The 16,837-nt window shown below is 31.4% G+C and overlaps 2 protein-coding genes across 5 annotated transcripts; one reads left to right on the plus strand and one right to left on the minus strand.

The window, feature by feature from the left end:
* Nucleotides 1-1,251: 1,251 nt before the first annotated feature.
* Nucleotides 1,252-16,825, minus strand: LOC111424601 (E3 SUMO-protein ligase Su(var)2-10). Of its 4 annotated transcripts, none has more exons than XM_023058206.2 (9): nucleotides 10,285-10,515; nucleotides 10,047-10,216; nucleotides 9,829-9,988; nucleotides 9,362-9,763; nucleotides 6,304-6,544; nucleotides 6,004-6,238; nucleotides 5,763-5,935; nucleotides 5,512-5,703; nucleotides 1,252-1,519 (listed from the first exon to the last, which is right to left on the minus strand). In XM_023058206.2, exons 1-9 carry the CDS (start codon nucleotides 10,309-10,311, stop codon nucleotides 1,332-1,334), a joined length of 1,788 nt encoding a protein of 595 aa, XP_022913974.1. In that variant the 5' UTR covers nucleotides 10,312-10,515; the 3' UTR covers nucleotides 1,252-1,331. The 4 variants fall into 4 exon arrangements, with proteins under 4 accessions (XP_022913974.1, XP_022913975.1, XP_022913977.1 ...); XM_023058207.2 differs by having other exon boundaries at nucleotides 10,047-10,236; nucleotides 10,285-10,433; XM_023058208.2 differs by lacking the exon at nucleotides 1,252-1,519 and adding an exon at nucleotides 1,768-2,229.
* On the plus strand, nucleotides 11,044-16,018 carry LOC111424599 (gamma-tubulin complex component 4). Its single transcript, XM_023058204.2, has 9 exons — nucleotides 11,044-11,227; nucleotides 11,287-11,443; nucleotides 11,499-11,823; nucleotides 11,879-12,347; nucleotides 12,399-12,657; nucleotides 12,710-12,890; nucleotides 15,284-15,491; nucleotides 15,539-15,607; nucleotides 15,665-16,018. Exons 1-9 carry the CDS (start codon nucleotides 11,159-11,161, stop codon nucleotides 15,926-15,928), a joined length of 2,001 nt encoding a protein of 666 aa, XP_022913972.2. The 5' UTR covers nucleotides 11,044-11,158; the 3' UTR covers nucleotides 15,929-16,018.
* Nucleotides 16,826-16,837: the final 12 nt, after the last annotated feature.

Raw genomic sequence — 16,837 nt, forward strand, 5'->3', positions numbered from 1 at the left:
CTCTAAAATACCATCTCTTCTACATTGAACAAGCTGAGGATAAAACTTGTCGATTTTGTAACGACGAGTCACTGATTCCTGAACACCTACAAGCATAAAGGAACAATGCTTTGGAACAATACTAAGTTTCATCAAGGAGCTACATTTGCCCTAAACTTTTGGAGGGTTTAAGTTATAATAGATCTTATAGGTCGCGGTAGCGAGAGGGACTGCTCCCCTCAGCCTGGCAGGAATAATAATAATGACGTAGTTTTTAGCTACTGGTGTCATTTTTTGTATGACAGATGAACAAAAGATTTAATCAGTCCTTTTAAATTCTACCGTCCTTAGTTTAAACCAATTTTTTTTTGCCTTTCTTCAATTAATAAAAACACCTTGTGTTAATACAAATACTTTATAATTGTTAATATGTTGAAATATTTCTAGTACCGAATTTAATTGCCATATCAGCTAAAAAAATTAAAATATTATGCATAAAAATCCCAATTCCAACGTATAAATTGTCTGATTGATTCAAAACAAAATCTTGCACCAAAATATATGAGGCCCCAATCACCGCACCAAAAGCCATAACCAACCCCACGAATAGAATCAAAACCGCAGTTACGCTCCAATTTCCGTATTCTTTGTGAACAACCCGATTTGGAATAGAATTAACAACGATCATTGCAACGGTTCCGATGACGCCCGGAATTACGTAGACTCTATGTTCATCCATAAACTTTTGGTACACCACTATTACATCTATTAACAACCACCATCCAGTAAAAAAGAGTATTCCGGATATTATTGCAGCTAAACAATTCAATCTTGTTCGTGATACATTCCAAAAAAGGTTCATACACACTTCTTTTATTGTTGTTTTTGAAGACCGATGACGATACATGAGTATTAAAGAGTGGGTTCCTGAAATAATGTGAATTTTTATATAAATTGAGTAAAAATGTTATTTTAAACGTCAAATATAATATGACAGTTATTAATAAAGTTCACCAATTCTTCCAACACAGCATATTATAAGTCCACTGGGATACAATTAAAAGTAACTAAATTTTGAAACTACTAAAAATTATGAGAAAGTAAGATCTTAATTTATTCTTATTTATCCATTATTACACTTTTTAAATGGTATTAATAATATCTTTGTATAGAAAAATAAATACTTATTCATAAAAAAATTAATAATAAACTTATCGTTAACTTCAAAAAAAAAAAACTAAAAAATAACTAATACAAAGATTTTAGTAATACTCAAAAACAACTAAATTAAAAAAAATAATATTTTAACCCCAATTTTGTTACTAAATAAAAATCTTGTCTATAAAATGTTTTTAAAAATGACCCGAATGAAATAGATGTTCGTTGCTAAAGTTGAATATGTGAGGTGAGCGTGGAGGCGATGGACTATCTACAGAAATGACCGGTGCTGGACTTGGTGGATAACCCGAACTTGAAACGGTGGAAGGACCCGGTGTGTTCGCTGGAGTTCGTGATTGATTACTTGACGAGGAAATCGAATCTGAAATAAGAACGCAAATTGAAGAGAGAAAAACAAATCTTTCTTACCTTTCATGGCGATTTAACCTCCCAAAATTATATTCTACTTAACGTAGTTTTTTTGGAGGTTAAAATCGGGTTTTTATTGTTCATTTAACACTTTTTCGTTTTTCTTTCTTGTTCACTACACTTTAATTATCCTGAAATTTCATTAAATTTCAAAAAGAAAATATAAATTAAAAAGATAAATATACAGAAATAATAAGTCAGTTGGGTTTTTTTTTGTAGAAATACTGTATTTTCGTAAATAGATAACTTACATTATTATTTTAAACAACATCCGTTTTCAATAATTTTACTATCACTGTAACATTGAAAGAAAACGAATTGAGGTGAGAAAATTTTAATTAAACAAGAGCAATTAGAAATAGTAATCGATATAACAACCGTATTACAAGATATTAAATGAACAATAAAAACGTAAACATACAAAATTGTATTTTTTTTTTTTTTTTCAGTAGATTTAAGGCGGTTTGCATCTAAATTCTTTTTAATTCAATTTACAATTTAAAAAAAAACTAGGTACCAATAAAAGTCTGCAAACCACCTCTTAGAATCACAATAAGCACAATTCTCAATTTCATCGTGTTACATTTTCCCAGTTATGTTACACATTTTTCCTTCTATTTTGTTCGTTTTTTTCCTGTTTATTTATTTAACACAGAGATTTTCCTATAAATAAAAAATCTCTATTGATAATTTTTCTTAAACATAACATTTCAAACAAAAATTCTAATTCCCACAATTTCTTCTTTGATTTTTATTTCTGCAAAAATTGATTCAAATTGAACAAGAAATTTATTTTTATAGTACTCTGACAATATACAGATTCAAAATGATTGTAATTTATTTTTAGTGGTTTAGTAGTAATTTTTTTAGTGGATAGTGATAATTTCTCGTGTATTTCTGAAGTGATTTGAACAAAAATGAAATTAATAAGAAAGCTGATAAGATAGATTTAACAATCGAAGCAAGAAGATGGGTTTTATTGGAAAGACTTGCATCACAAACTGAAGGTGATAACAGCGACAGTTCTATTAGAAATGAATGTAATTATGAGTCACAAGCGAAGAGAAGAAAACTAGAGGAAACTGCAACAAGAGATTTAATTTATATATCGTTTTGGGATTGTTACCATGAGGTTGCTACCTGAAATAAATAATGTTGTATTAAATGAAAAGAGTACTACTATTGGGGTTGAACTTGGTTATTATCTGCAGTGTCCAATTCCAAAAAAGATACTAATCCTTGTGAATGGTGGAGTACTAATATGTTTTTAATTTCCGGCCAAAGCCGGATATTTGGTAACTATCCGGCCGGATATCCGTTCCACATTTTTGAGATATACTTTATAAAAAACTGTAGATGGCACCAAGAAATACAAATTGATGCACAGGATCAAATGCACAGAATTCAGTCATACTGTTTGTGACTGTCCCAACCTCGCGTACTTAAGGGAATCCATTTTTGTTCCATGGTTTTTTGGCCCCTGAATGAACTGTAAATTGTGGGGATGTACAAAGGGGCCGCTGGGACCTAAGTACTGTGAAGGAATTCACCCCTTCATGAAACTACATACCATACATACTAATAAAAAACTAGTTAAGTGACGCTATTGTAAAGAAAACATCCCTGGAAGCACTGACCTTTGTTGAATATTTCTATGTTGATTGGAAAATATTCAAATAATGTTGCAAATTCCTGAGCATTGTGCTGCACAGTTTATGTAATTTTGGTGGAAAAGTGAAAATATACTGATGAAGTCTACATAAAAGAAAATTATAAAAGGTAGTAAGTTATAAGGGCAATTATAATAGAAGTGTTGGTCACGTAGAAAAGCGAAGATAATTCATCCAACCACATTTACTTAATACAGTTATTATTCCTAACCAGGTTTAAAGTTGTGCTTACTTGGAAAATTAATTAGATGACGTATACTTCCAAACCTATCTGAGATTCTACATATGTAACCCTGAAAAATAAAAAGGGGTTAGTGAGTAAAAAGTAGTATTCGAGAAAAAATCGTTTAAAAAAGATTTTCATAGACGGTCTATCAAATGTGATTATAAAATATTAAACCGAAATTCCATTCTTCGTTAAATCAACGGGATCGGATCATTTCGTCAAACATGCTCTACCATTTCTTCCAGATCTACAAAAACATTTATTAACACCTATCTGAAGATAACTTTTTATTGTATAGCCCTGGACGTTGGAAATTGAAAAGAATCAGTTTTTATTATTCGAAAGTTTAAAAGAGAAAACGACGTTTTTAGATCTTTTGGACACGATATCTCAAAAATATTCGTCAAATGTTCCTGTTTTTTTTTGTTACATATAACAGTAATATGGTTTTCTGTTTGAACCTAAAAATTAATAAATTATTTAAATAACTACTTCTTTTTATTGATTAATTCATCAAAATTCTATTAAAAAAATATTTTCTTAAACAAACTGTATTGTTCTTACGACAAAGTGGGACATATCGAAAAGGAAATTAAAGTAGCAACTTACAAAACGCAAATACTAGCACTGTAAGATTAAACGAAGTACATATTTATTGTAAAAACGTGCTACCACGTGCTACAAACTAATAAAACAGAACAAAACACCTTTTCTAGGTAAACAAATGGCAAATAAACACCCCAAAACATTTCTTACGCATCGTTCATTTTATTTTTATTACTTTTGACTTTTTGAATAACAAAAGCTCAAACAAACGTCAGTGTGACATATTTATTTCAAAACATGATAAAACAAAACTCCCTGTTAATTTTGCCAACTTTACAACAATTTGACAGGTATTATAGAAAAAAACGAACTAATAAGTCCTAAAACAGTGAAATTGTGTCCGTGTGAGTGTACAAATTAGGAACTTTTCGTTTTTTCAGTTTGTTTAATTATTTTTGTTTTTGATAAAAATGACATTGCCGTTAAACAAAGTGGAAACAAAAATGCAAAGAAAATCGTTGAATTGGCATCAAAAACTATACGAAAAGTAAATAAAAGCATGATTATACATGAAGATAAAGAGGAAGGTGATACTTAAGTAGCTAAGCTCATTTACTATTTTAAACGTCTGTGCTTTGGTCCGTCACTGCAAAAGTCCTGGCGCAGATAACACAAATATCACACTAAAAAAGTAACTATAAGGATGACATCTACAGTGTGCTATAATCTGATCTGCTAATCGAAGAAATAAAAAGAAAACAACATTTAGTAAATAATGCTGCGACCTAAGTATTTCCATTAATTCAATTCAATAAAGATATATAATCTAAAGCAAGTCAAAATACAATAAACTAAAGCTGTTTAAGTAATAAAACCCATTATATTTAACTTATGAACCTATTAACTCATTATTTGTAGAAAACAATAAAAATAAATATCCATTAAATAGCCATTTAAATTTTTAAAAACTGTTTTTACTATACACAGGTAGAAGATATTAACATAGAATAAAGAGCAGATATAAACATAATTAAACAATAATTGGAAATAGCATTAATTTCCCCATAAAATGATTACTTTATACCAAAAAGATTTTCAGATATTGAACAGCCCATTATCAATTTTAATTATCCATAATTAACGTGAATAAACAACTCACATTTGATACCTCAATTAATTTTTTGGTATTTATGGTATATCCGGTATATTTTCGATCTATATGGTACTTGTGTGTATATTATACTAAGTTATTTGTGGTATTGCCAAGCACACATCATAATATACAACTTAAAATTTAAGCACAACTTAGATTAAAAAATAGAAAAAACTACTATTATACTTTTTTGTAACAATCATTTTCAATCTCATTGTCTCCTTTAAGTAAATAAACGTCATCTGTAGGAATTAGAAAAAAGAAAACCAAAAACACATTTTATTGATAAACAACACATTTTGTTTCAACACAATTTATTTTTTTATCAGTTTAAACATCATTTAACTCACCAGACAACTTGTTGGTTGAATCAGGTTTTGCGGATCTTGTTCGTTTCGCTAATGGTTCTTCATCATCGGAATCGGAAATGGTAAGATCAACAATGCTCCGTTCCGCTTTACCATTACCATCAACCGATGATGCTCCTTGTTCTGTAGTTGTTGTCGTTGGCGTCGGCTTAACCTCAGCGGAAGACACAACTTCTACAAGAAATAAACAAGTAATAATAAAGAAAAAGAAAATATATTTTAAAGCAGCTCACCTAAATCATCAGAAATAATTTCTATTGAATCATCAGTTGGTTTTTGAACTTTAACTACAGGGGCGGGGGTTTTCTTTTCCACCATATGTGTACTCCACGAACCGTCCTTGTGAAGTTGAATTTCGTTTAATTCAGAATTTAATACAGGTGAACTTAACACTTCTTGGAAATATCTTTAATATTTAAACATTTTGATGTACATATTAATAATAATTATTATTATTTTTTACAACAAACTCACCCATCTATGACTAGATTATCATATAACGCGGGTTTATCACAAACGGGACAATTCCAAGTTGGTTTTCTTTCGTTCATTTGTAGGAATAGGGATGCATCGAAACATTGCAAATGTTGACACGTAATTGCCCTGCATGGTGTCATCATTCGCATCTTTCCCAATGGACATATCAGAGAAACGCGTAATGATGTTGTTGCGATTTCGCAATCCGCATCTTCATTTAATTTCTCTTTAACTTCATATTATACAAAAAAATGATTTATTAAAAGAAAATTGTGGTTAAGTTGGAATTAATCATACTTAAGCCTCTAGTATAATCAGAATGTTTGGCTCCTTTTGATTTTAGCCTCTGCAATAAATCCTGTGAAGTTCGTTTATGTACTAAGGCAACAGTCAACGCATATCCTCGAACATAATCAGAACCCCACGAAACGTGTATTGTATTTGGGACGGTTGGGCTCAATTTAACCAACGGAGTTATATTTACGGGCCTCGGCGGACGTTTTGGTTCAACACCCGGTTTATTTGTAGGTACAGGATTCTTTAATGTAATAAAAAAGGTTAAAACATAAGGTATAATTCAAGAATCATTGTGTAGCTTAGAAATCGACAATTTATTTTTTTAATAGACGGGAAATCACTCAGGTGAGCCGTTACAAATAAAAAAAAGTGTAAAACTTACCGAAAAATCACTTTAAAGTTTCAACATGACGTCACTTATTGTGACGTCATCAACCATGCTAACCACGACTAACATACAACGACTAAAATGTCATTGTTTCCCATCTATAAACTAAAAAGATAACCTAAAATGTATACCTGATGCCTTACCCCCTCCTTAAAGGTTACATTCGGACCCATGTCATTTACTGATTTATTTCAGAATTTTGTGTAGAATATCCACTTTGAGTTAAGTCTAAAGAGGCACGGCTAAACACTTGCCATTTTTCTTTTCTTAAAACATATTATTACCTCTTTTTCTGCAAAAAAACATGTTATTTAAAAAATTCATACATTCGTATGCTGTTTGTATTTACTCTTTATTTCCTCTCAACTTTGTCAGAAGATGTGCCACTCAATATCTACGAACTACAAAATGTGGTTTCAATAAGATGGTTGAATGTCTTACAAAAGGACTGTTAAAAAACGCGTTATTTAAAAAATTGACACTATCATTGTAATAATTTAACAAGTTTGTTAGAAGATGTGACACTCAATGTCTACAGAGAAATGTGGTTTCAACAAGATGGTTGTCCAGCTCATTATGCTTGTCCTGTACGGGATTGAATACAGAATATCCCCAAAGATGGATTCTCTGGGCCTAAATTCCCTTGATTTTTTTATTAGGATCATAAAAGAAACAGTGTATTAAAAACCGATTAAAAATCTTGCCGAACTGCAGAAGAAATAAATGGAAAGAGATTTGCACGACTAGTAATAGTGCAGACGAGTGTATTAGTGCCGACGGCAAACAAGTTGAGCATTTGCAAAAGTTTTAAGAAAATTATGTAATAAAATTAATAATAAATGAATTAATAATTCTTTTTGTTTAATTTTGTCGTTAGGTGAAACAGTCCTTTTGCAAGACATAAGTTCAACCATCTTGTTGAAACCACATTTTGTAGTTCGTAGATATTGAGTGGCACATCTTCTGATAAAGTTGAGAGGAAATAAAGAGTAAATACAAATAGCATACGAAAATTTTTTAAATAACATGTTTTTTTGCAGAAAAACAGGCAATATTTTGTATGAAAAGAAAAGTGGTAAGTGTTGTATCATTGTAGAAACTTGATTTAACCAGCCCTCTTTTAAAATCACTTGCCAAGAGTGCTGTACAACTTTTTTTTTGAAATCGTGTGTCGTACTTAATAGACATAAATTCTTTTAACCTTAACTCGATCAAAGTAATATTTCTTTTCGGAAAACTAATCACATTTGTTGTTTGATTTGTAACTTCTATAGTAGCATGGTTAATAAGGATTCCATTATTAAAAAAATCACTATCCAATCGCGAAGATTTCTGACCCTAGTACCTAAAGATATGATGTACAGGAACGATTTTTAACATTTTCATTGCAGTAAAACTAGAACTAACACTAGACCTAGAACTATAAATATTCAGGTTTCGCCGTTTGAAGACGCACGGCTAAACCCGATACTTTCTAGTTCTAGGTCTAGTATTAGTTCCAGTTTTAGACTAGCACTATCACTTAAACTAACACAAGACCTAGAATCATTCTGGTTTTGCTGTCTTGCGAGACGTGCAACTAAATCCGAATGTTTCTAGTTTTCAGTCTAGTATTAGTCCTAGTATTAAGATAGAGTCTATTGACACACAATCTATCTAACGACAGGTAGTCAGTCGTTACGCATCGACAAGCTAAGAAAAACAAGGGTTTTTCATCTGTAAATACTAGTTTAGTGAAAATAACTTTACTTTTAAGTTTATCAGATTGATTTTGTGTGTGGCTATAAAATAAAGAATTGGTAGGTTAGGTTTAATAGGAAAATGCATGGTTAAGATTGCTTATGACGTCACAAAACGTGACGTCACATCGAAAGTTTAATTTGATTTTTCGGTATGTTCTACACTTTTCCGCACTTTCTTTTTATTTTTAACGTTTTTTTTGCAGGGTTGGGGATAATGCACTAAAAAATAAATGGAACAAGCGTTTCACTACCAATATTTCTTCAGTGATAGTTAAAACACGAATTTCATCATCACTGAATATTTAGTGATAGTGAAAAAAAACTACATTATCACTAAACCTTTAGTGATAATGAAAAAAAACTACATTATCACTAAACCTTTAGTGATAATGAAAAAAAACTACATTATCACTAAACCTTTAGTGATAATGAAAAAAAACTACATTATCACTAAACCTTTAGTGATAATGAAAAAAAAATTGCGCTACCACTAAATATTTAGTGATAATGAAAACCTTTAGTCATAATAATTAACATTTTTCAGTAACATAACACCGCTTCTTGAAGAATAAAAGTAAGACTACCTTATTACCTGAAGCAGTATAAGGAAATGTATGCAAAATAAACAAGAAATATTTTTATCAACAAACTAGTTGGACAAACTAATATCAGACATAAAATATAAATTCAAGTTTAGTGATTTTTTGTGCATTTTTTTCACTATCACTAAATTTTCAATGATAATGGATTTTGCATTTTAAGCACCACTGAATAGACAGTGTTAGTGCAATTTAGTAGCAGTACAAAAACGCCCAACCCTAATTTTTTGGGTCATTTCACATTGATTAAAAAAAAATCGTCGATTTTTAGCCACATAATGAATCTTGAATGTTTCCAAAACTAATTTGCTTAAATTAATAAAACTTACTGGTAACGGACACAACTTATTATTAACTTTAACGACAACACTTGGCGGGAAAAAATCTTCTTGTTCACACGTAGTTTCGAGAAGACAAAATCTCATTTGAACCTGTTTGGTGTATTCACATTTCGAACCATGACGAACATCCCTCGAACTGGCGATATCCGTAGCTTGAGCGGGTGTTAAATGAAAATAGAATGTTCCCTCTTGGATTCTATGTGTATTTTGTGGCACTAATGATGATGGTTTGATTAATTCTGAGAGGATATCAAAAAATGGGAGTCTCTTGAAGTGAACATCCGGGAGCACGGGGTATTGACCGGAAACCAATGGCGGTGGTGGTTTTGGGGTGTATTGAGGATATGAAGGATATGACATTGTTTGATTATACATCGCTGCTTGTCGCGTCTAAGATTTAGAAATAAAAAAAGAACACAATTAGATTGAAATTTTAAGGTTATAATGATTCTTACAATTCTTGTGTCAACATTGTAAGGAGGAACGGTTGCAGTGGCTCGAGGCATCCCTCCTTGACTTTGAGACATATTTCCTCCAATAGATATATTAGGCAAATCGTTATTATTTCCAGTTGTTGTTTGAACACCTTGATTATTATTCAATACTCCACTTTGTCTAATTGACAAAACAATGAAAATTAGTTTTAGATATAAAGTAATTCGTTAAAATATACTGTATAGTTTTATATAATTCTCTAATTTTTTGATGAATGTATGGTACAGATCGCGTTCTTAGCAATTCTTGAGCTCTCTGTTGCAATTCTGTCTTACGTCCCGACTTATTTCTACCAGCGTAACCTAAGAGCATCTGCAGTTCAGAAACCCGAAAGGCTAAGAGCATATTCTAGAAAAAGACATTAATATCTTGATGAATACATTTTTTGAGGTTTGTTTATTTATTGGGGAGAATACCCGTAAATCGTCTAGGTTTTCGGACATCTCCTATTGAATTTGTGCAGTACACGAAAACAATTCATCTGATGATCGATCATTTAACTGCCGGATAATTAAAACCGCGTGTAGGAGAATAATATACAAAAACGTGAAGCGAAACAACGAATATCTTCAGTTTGAGGGCTTCCCTCGTAACGTACTTAAATTGAGTTAAACGGAATTTTTTTGATGTGTTTATCACTTTAGTTTTATAAATTACAACATCGAAACCTTATTTCACAAACATTCGAACGGGATTATTTAAAAATTCACGAGAAACTACACAAAATTTGCTACAAAACACGCACAATGTATAAACGCGAGCTTCTTCTTCTTAGTTGTTTTCAGAACGACAACCGTTAAAACATAAATTTCCTTAAATTTGTAAACAGTTTATAATCACAAATCAACGTTTCTAATTTTTTTGAATTAACTATATGAACTAAAACAATTTAGGTTCTTCTATAAACTAGTTTAATATTCATTCTAAACTATAATTTTATGTAATTACAAAAATTTGACAAGGACGAGTATTTTCAAATTTATACGTTAGATGTCGCTTGATTAGTAAATGTCAAAATATATTTTGAAATCTATTTATTAATCAAGAAATGTATTATCTTTAAACTAATCTTAAAAGCCACGTTTAAAATATACGACTTACCAAAAAGAATTTTAAATTTCTTGAATTTTATTTATAACCCCCCAAAAATAAAAAAAACGGTTGGCAACGCTTACGTTGTTTTAGAACGTATTTAAAATGTCAAAACACATTGTGAAGTAAATCAATTCGAAATAGTTAAATTAAATTATTTTAAACGTATTGAATGTTGAATTTCGTTTGGTTTATAAAATGATTCACGAAGCACTTTTTTCGTTATGGAATTCTCGAGGAACTCTTTTTAAAACGTTGTCGAAAGAGGTTTGTCTAAAAAGTTAGGTTATGTTGTTTTACTTAACGAAATTGATATTTTTATTTAGGAATGGCTAAGAGATGTCGAATTGCGGGAGTTTTTACACCCAGCCGAACGAGAATTATTAGGCGAAATCATGTCTATAGCTTTAACTTATCACACAATTGAGGAATTTCGTAAAGATGTTTTGAATAATAAGAAAATAGAACGTGTTTTGTATGAAGGTTTGGCAAGCTTTAAAATTTAATGATTTGATTAATTATTAGAGTGGTATTATAGATACTGAAAAAAGAGAAGATGGTCAAGATAATATAAAGGATATGGAACCAGGACTATATATAACAGCATTTTGTAATGGTCTCGATAAAGTTTTAAAAAGGTATCGAGACGAAATTGTTGATATAGAAGAGGAATTTTTAAAACATCCCGAATTAACATTAAGCTTTGTTTTGGGTCGAATTGAAAACTTTAACACCCTTTTCGATGTTTTGATAAAAATGATTCGAATGATTCAAATCGAAAATGTACGAGGAGCTTTACTTTTAGGCCGTTTACATCTTTATCTTGATTGTAATATTCCCATGATTGTTGAAGCCACCAAAGTGTGAGTAAAATTTTTCATTTTTCCAAACTACATTTAAATTTTACTTTTTTATTAGATTAATATCATTTATTAATGTCCCATTTTACCATCAATTATCGAAATGGATTATTTATGGAGATATTAAAGACAAATACAATGAATTCTTTATTTGCGACGCAAACTGCCCCGATGAAAATTTTCAATATCCAGATAACTGTGGTGAAGAAGCAGAATGTTATGAATCCCACACTTTGGGTCCAAAAAAATCGGGTCAAATTGTTTATCCCGTACGGAAATTTTATATTCGCCCGGAAATGCTGCCGTCAATAATTAGTTATGATTTGGCGGAGAAGATTTTGTTTATGGGCAGAACCGTGTGGATCAATGAAAATCGTCCAATCGATGCTAATACGCCAGAAAATTACACAGTTTGGAATCGAAATGGCTCAGAATTATACCAGAAAGTGCTTGAATTGGAAAAAGGAGTTTTTGATTTTGAAAATTTCGAAAGAACTATTGAAAAATGTCGTTTAAAGCTTACAAAGGTATTTAAAAATTATATTTAGGGTCGAGGAAATTTTAATTCTTTGTTTTAGCATCTTTGGACTATTGTGGTGGATGAAGCGAAATTATTAGAACATTTACAAAACGTTAGGGATTATTATGGATTGGGTAGAGGAGAATTATTTCAACGGTTCATTGTTACAGCTGGTGAAAAATTAAAAGAAACGCCAAATAGTTACATTGTAACAAATTTGAATATGATATTTTCGGATACTGCTGCAAAAATATATGGGGAATATGATAAAAGTTTTAAAAAGTTTGAATTAGCCATCGTGAAACAATCTGAAACATGTAATTATTATTTTGTGATTATGTGAAAACGAAATGATTCTTTTTTTCGTAGGTGATAATCCTTGGACATTATTAAAATTGAATTTTGATATAGTCTGGCCCTTACACATAATTTTCTATCCGAAAACTTTGGATCTTTATAACAGATTATTTCGATTTCTATTAACAATTACTAGAACTCAAATTGAATTGAACAAATTATGGCATAATCATATATCATCAAAGAAGAAAATGTATATTATAACTTTTATCATAAATATTTAATAATTTTTGAACTAAAAGTAGAACTAATACTAGAACTAAAATTTTTCAGGTTAAGCCCGTAATATACAGGTGTTTCCAAATTGATGCCAAAGATTTCAAGAAGTGATTTTTCAACAAAAATTAAGGGGGGTCGTTCATATAACTTATTGTTCAAAACCCCTTCACCACCAAGTTACAGTACTCTAAAGTTAAGAGAAAAAAATTGTTTTTATTTAATAAATCCACTATGGAGGAATTTGGAAGAATGAAATTTGGCTGATAACTGTTACTAATAAAACGACACTTTTTGCCGATTTTTTTAACCCAAAAATGTTATTACAAGGTTCTGAAAAAATTAACTTTGCATCAGAACTTTTTAATGCGTCTACGTTTTTGTATTTAAAAAGTTGAGTTTGTCTCTTGACATTTTCTCCTAAAATTTTTAGTTTGATCACAAGAAAATTAAATAATACACAGACTCAAGTGAATTAATTCAGAGATTGGTTATTATTATTTAAAGAAATGGAGTCAAATTGATATCAGCATTATTTTATTTTTTGTGATCAAACTAACAATTTGTTAGTTGTAAAATGTCTAGAGATAAGAAAGTTGCAGATTTTTGCCCTTAACTTTAGAGGTTAAAAAGTTATAGGAAAAGCACCCCTTAACCCTTTAAATCTTTCGCATCAATTTAGAAACACCTGTATATGCCCATATTGTGCCTATGTCTATGAATCTCTATTTGCATCTCTTGTTCTTTGGAAATAATGTCCGTATCTGGCTAGCACCTTGGTCTTATCGAAATCTATGGTATATCCCTTTTGTGGCAATGCTCTGCAACTTCCGACTGCTGGTTCTTATTCAGTCGGACATCCCTCTCTTGTTGCTTTTTTCAGCACTCGATGTTACCCAGTTTGGACAATGTAATTCTTCACACAACTACATGATAGCTGATAGACTGCCGCTCTCTTATTGGGGTTGGGTTGGGTTGGAAGAGGAAATTCGACAAGATATACCCAGAGTCCTTAAATCAGCGAAGTCAAAATCATCAAAATCAAATCTAATAATTAACAAAAAAAAGGCGCTGCGGAGGATCATAGAAAAAATCGGCCTTCTAGCAAACAAAGGGAATGCCACCGTGCCCTGAGGGATATCTAGCGAGCCACCAAACAACGCATCAACATTTTCGTGAATCAAGCCCCTTGCATCCGCTTCTCTTTGAAGCCTCTCCCTACGAAAACCCCCCAACAGCTTTCCTTACATAACTTTATAAACCTCCAGAAACTCCTTTGGGTATTTATTTACCATTGCTACCAGCATTTTCGACAATATTTGATCTGGTCCTAGCGCTTTCTTCGGTTTTATCTTGTCTACAGCAGACAAAAGTTCTTCTTCTGTGAACAGTTATAGATCTTCAACCGGTGTGTACCGTTATGTGATTCTTGTATGCTTCAGGAAAAGTTTAGCCACTTGTTCTTCCACTGTCTCGTCTGTGATTGTAAGACAATTCCTAAGTTTTAGTTTCTTTGTGACTATCTTGCAGGCCTTTCCCCAAACGTCATCTTCAAGCTCCTCACATAGAGTCCACGTCTCCCTCTTGTTCTTAGCAATCACATTTTTTAACTCTGCCTTTGCCGTCTTATAATTCCCGCTCTGTTTGATCTACGTTCGCTCTGGCTCTAAGCCTTTTTTCATTTAAATCCGCATTCCACCGGTGTACGGTTTATGCTTTTATCTCCTACTCTGTAGAAATATTTTTGGCACAATTTTGTGATGTTCTTCATTAGATTTTCGGGCATTTTACCATTTCATAGGTAATCGTTCGATGGTCACTTAAGTTATCTTATTTCGGCATGCACTCTCCAGTTCTCTATGTTTTGACCTAACAGAGGTTTTACCACCGGTTTTATCTGCCTCCCTTAAGTGTCGGGTATGACGGAGCGGATTACAAGGCGTCAGCAAAATTCAGAACGCGCTTCCGATAGCTAAAGACACAGTATAGGCTATCATTCAGTTGGGGGTAGTATTACGTTGGTCAAACTGGCTGTAACGTTGCCGCATCAAGGAGCATGAGAGAAATGTCCGACTAAATAAGATCCAACAGTTGGCGGTCGTAATGCCACAAAAAGGGAAACACGATAGATTTCAATAAGACTAGATGTCCTCGTCAGAGCCAGACTTTATTAATTGTTTATTCAAGTATTACATTTTGTCAAACTCAACCAATTTCGTCACTGCGATCATGTTTCTGAAGAAGGTTGCGTGGAATCCAAAACGTCAAACATTTTTCATCTAGGTTTCTAGGGCTAGTGTTAGTTCTAGTTTTAGTTCAATTAACACTGACCATGAAAGCCTTTTTGTTTATATGATTAATTTTTTTTAGAAATAAAAGGGTTTGGACTCTTCGGCACAACTTAATGTTTCTCGTTAATAATTTACAGTATTATTTACAAGTAGATGTGATTGAGGCGGAATTTTCAACGTTTAAAAAAGCTGTACAAAACGCTAACGAATTTGAGGATATCATCCGATTACATTCGAAGTTTTTGTGCAATTTATTAAGCAAAACATTTGTTATGACTGTTGATGAGGTAATTTTTAATGCTTTTTAAACATTAATACAGCATAATTTTTTTAGACAACAAGCGATAATCACAAACACAATTTGGTTCAATTACCAGCTTTAAATTATAAAGGAAAAAATACTGTAAGTTTATTTTTTTTTGTTGTTTTAATATATTTGTTTTAACTTTTAATATTGTAGATGTACAGCATAATTTATTTGATACTAGAATTATGTAATGAATTCTGTTTGTATGCACACACTTGGGACGCTGAGTTGACTGAAATGCAACAGCAAGAATTGGAAGGAATTGAAACGAGAGCGAATAATTTAACCGATATGTTATTAAGAACTCTTAGTAACCATCACCAAAAAGTGTATGGATCTGATCTTTTACAATTGATGTATTGGTTAGATTTTAATCAGTGGTACACTAAAACTGATTTTAATTTAACTGTTGGATAACCAAAAAAAATCGCAAAGTGATTAAAACATTTTTAATTTCTCAGCAAATTTCTTTTTGCTTTTTTTATGAATAAAAAAATAGAAAAAGGATGGTAATTTTTAATGTAACAATCAATTCCAACATTTCCAAAGATAAATTATTAATTTATCGATATTTGATTAATCCCTATGTAATTTGATTAGATACGAATACAAGAAAAATAAGTTTCAAGAATTTAATGAAGTAGATTACGTTTCAAGTAACTTTCCGGGTATTAAAATTCCTTTTATCAATTATTAATACCAAAACTATTTCTTGATAACCAAGCGGTACACAAAAAATAGTGTAAGCAATTTGTGTTGCCTACCCAACCAATAATTTTAATTATTTTCACCAATAATAAAGAGAGTAACAAAACGACTTAATAAGCATTGTTTAACCAAATAAACACATTATCAGCACTTGTACTATTAAAATAAAACGTTTACCAATAAAATTTGTTACAAAGCAAAAAATAAAAACGCACTAAATAATAATAAATCAAATAAATATATTAAAAATGCTCATTTTAACTTACCTAACCATAATAAAAAGATGTTCAACACTTCTTCCAAGACTAAAATCACATCTTCAACATTTTCTCTCTAAAAACTATTTGTACACGTCTTAAGAGCAGTATACTCGCGAAGGTAACCTCAAATGGAAAGAAACGAGCAGGTTTCTCGGTTTAGACCAAAAATTTAAGCGGATATCCTGCGAAATGTTGATTTATAAATTTGAAACACCTTTCAAAACCGAATAGCGAATGAAAAAAAGATGCCGAAACACGAACAAGTATAGCCTCTATGTTAAAAAAAATAAAACAAGACGGCCGAGACACGTGAAATCCGACGTTCGGCGATTGTTTTTTATCTGGTGCGCAAGCGCAA

Source organism: Onthophagus taurus, chromosome 7 (assembly GCF_036711975.1).
Source record: "Onthophagus taurus isolate NC chromosome 7, IU_Otau_3.0, whole genome shotgun sequence".
Lineage (NCBI taxonomy): Eukaryota > Metazoa > Arthropoda > Insecta > Coleoptera > Scarabaeidae > Onthophagus > Onthophagus taurus.

What these genes read in the sequence shown, in the direction of transcription:
- LOC111424601 (XM_023058206.2), bottom strand. Translation starts at nt 10,311, where the DNA reads ATGTCCGAAAACCTAGACGATTTACGG. An exon ending in AATTATTTCTGATGATTTAG is followed by an intron (nt 5,704 to 5,762) that starts GTGAGCTGCTTT and finishes TATTTCTTGTAG; the next exon opens with AAGTTGTGTCTTCCGCTGAG. An exon ending in TTCAACCAACAAGTTGTCTG is followed by an intron (nt 1,520 to 5,511) that starts GTGAGTTAAATG and finishes TTCTTATTTCAG; the next exon opens with ATTCGATTTCCTCGTCAAGT.
- LOC111424599 (XM_023058204.2), top strand. Translation starts at nt 11,159, where the DNA reads ATGATTCACGAAGCACTTTTTTCGTTATGGAATTCTCGAGGAACTCTT. An exon ending in GTCGTTTAAAGCTTACAAAG is followed by an intron (nt 12,348 to 12,398) that starts GTATTTAAAAAT and finishes TCTTTGTTTTAG; the next exon opens with CATCTTTGGACTATTGTGGT. An exon ending in CGTGAAACAATCTGAAACAT is followed by an intron (nt 12,658 to 12,709) that starts GTAATTATTATT and finishes TTTTTTTCGTAG; the next exon opens with GTGATAATCCTTGGACATTA.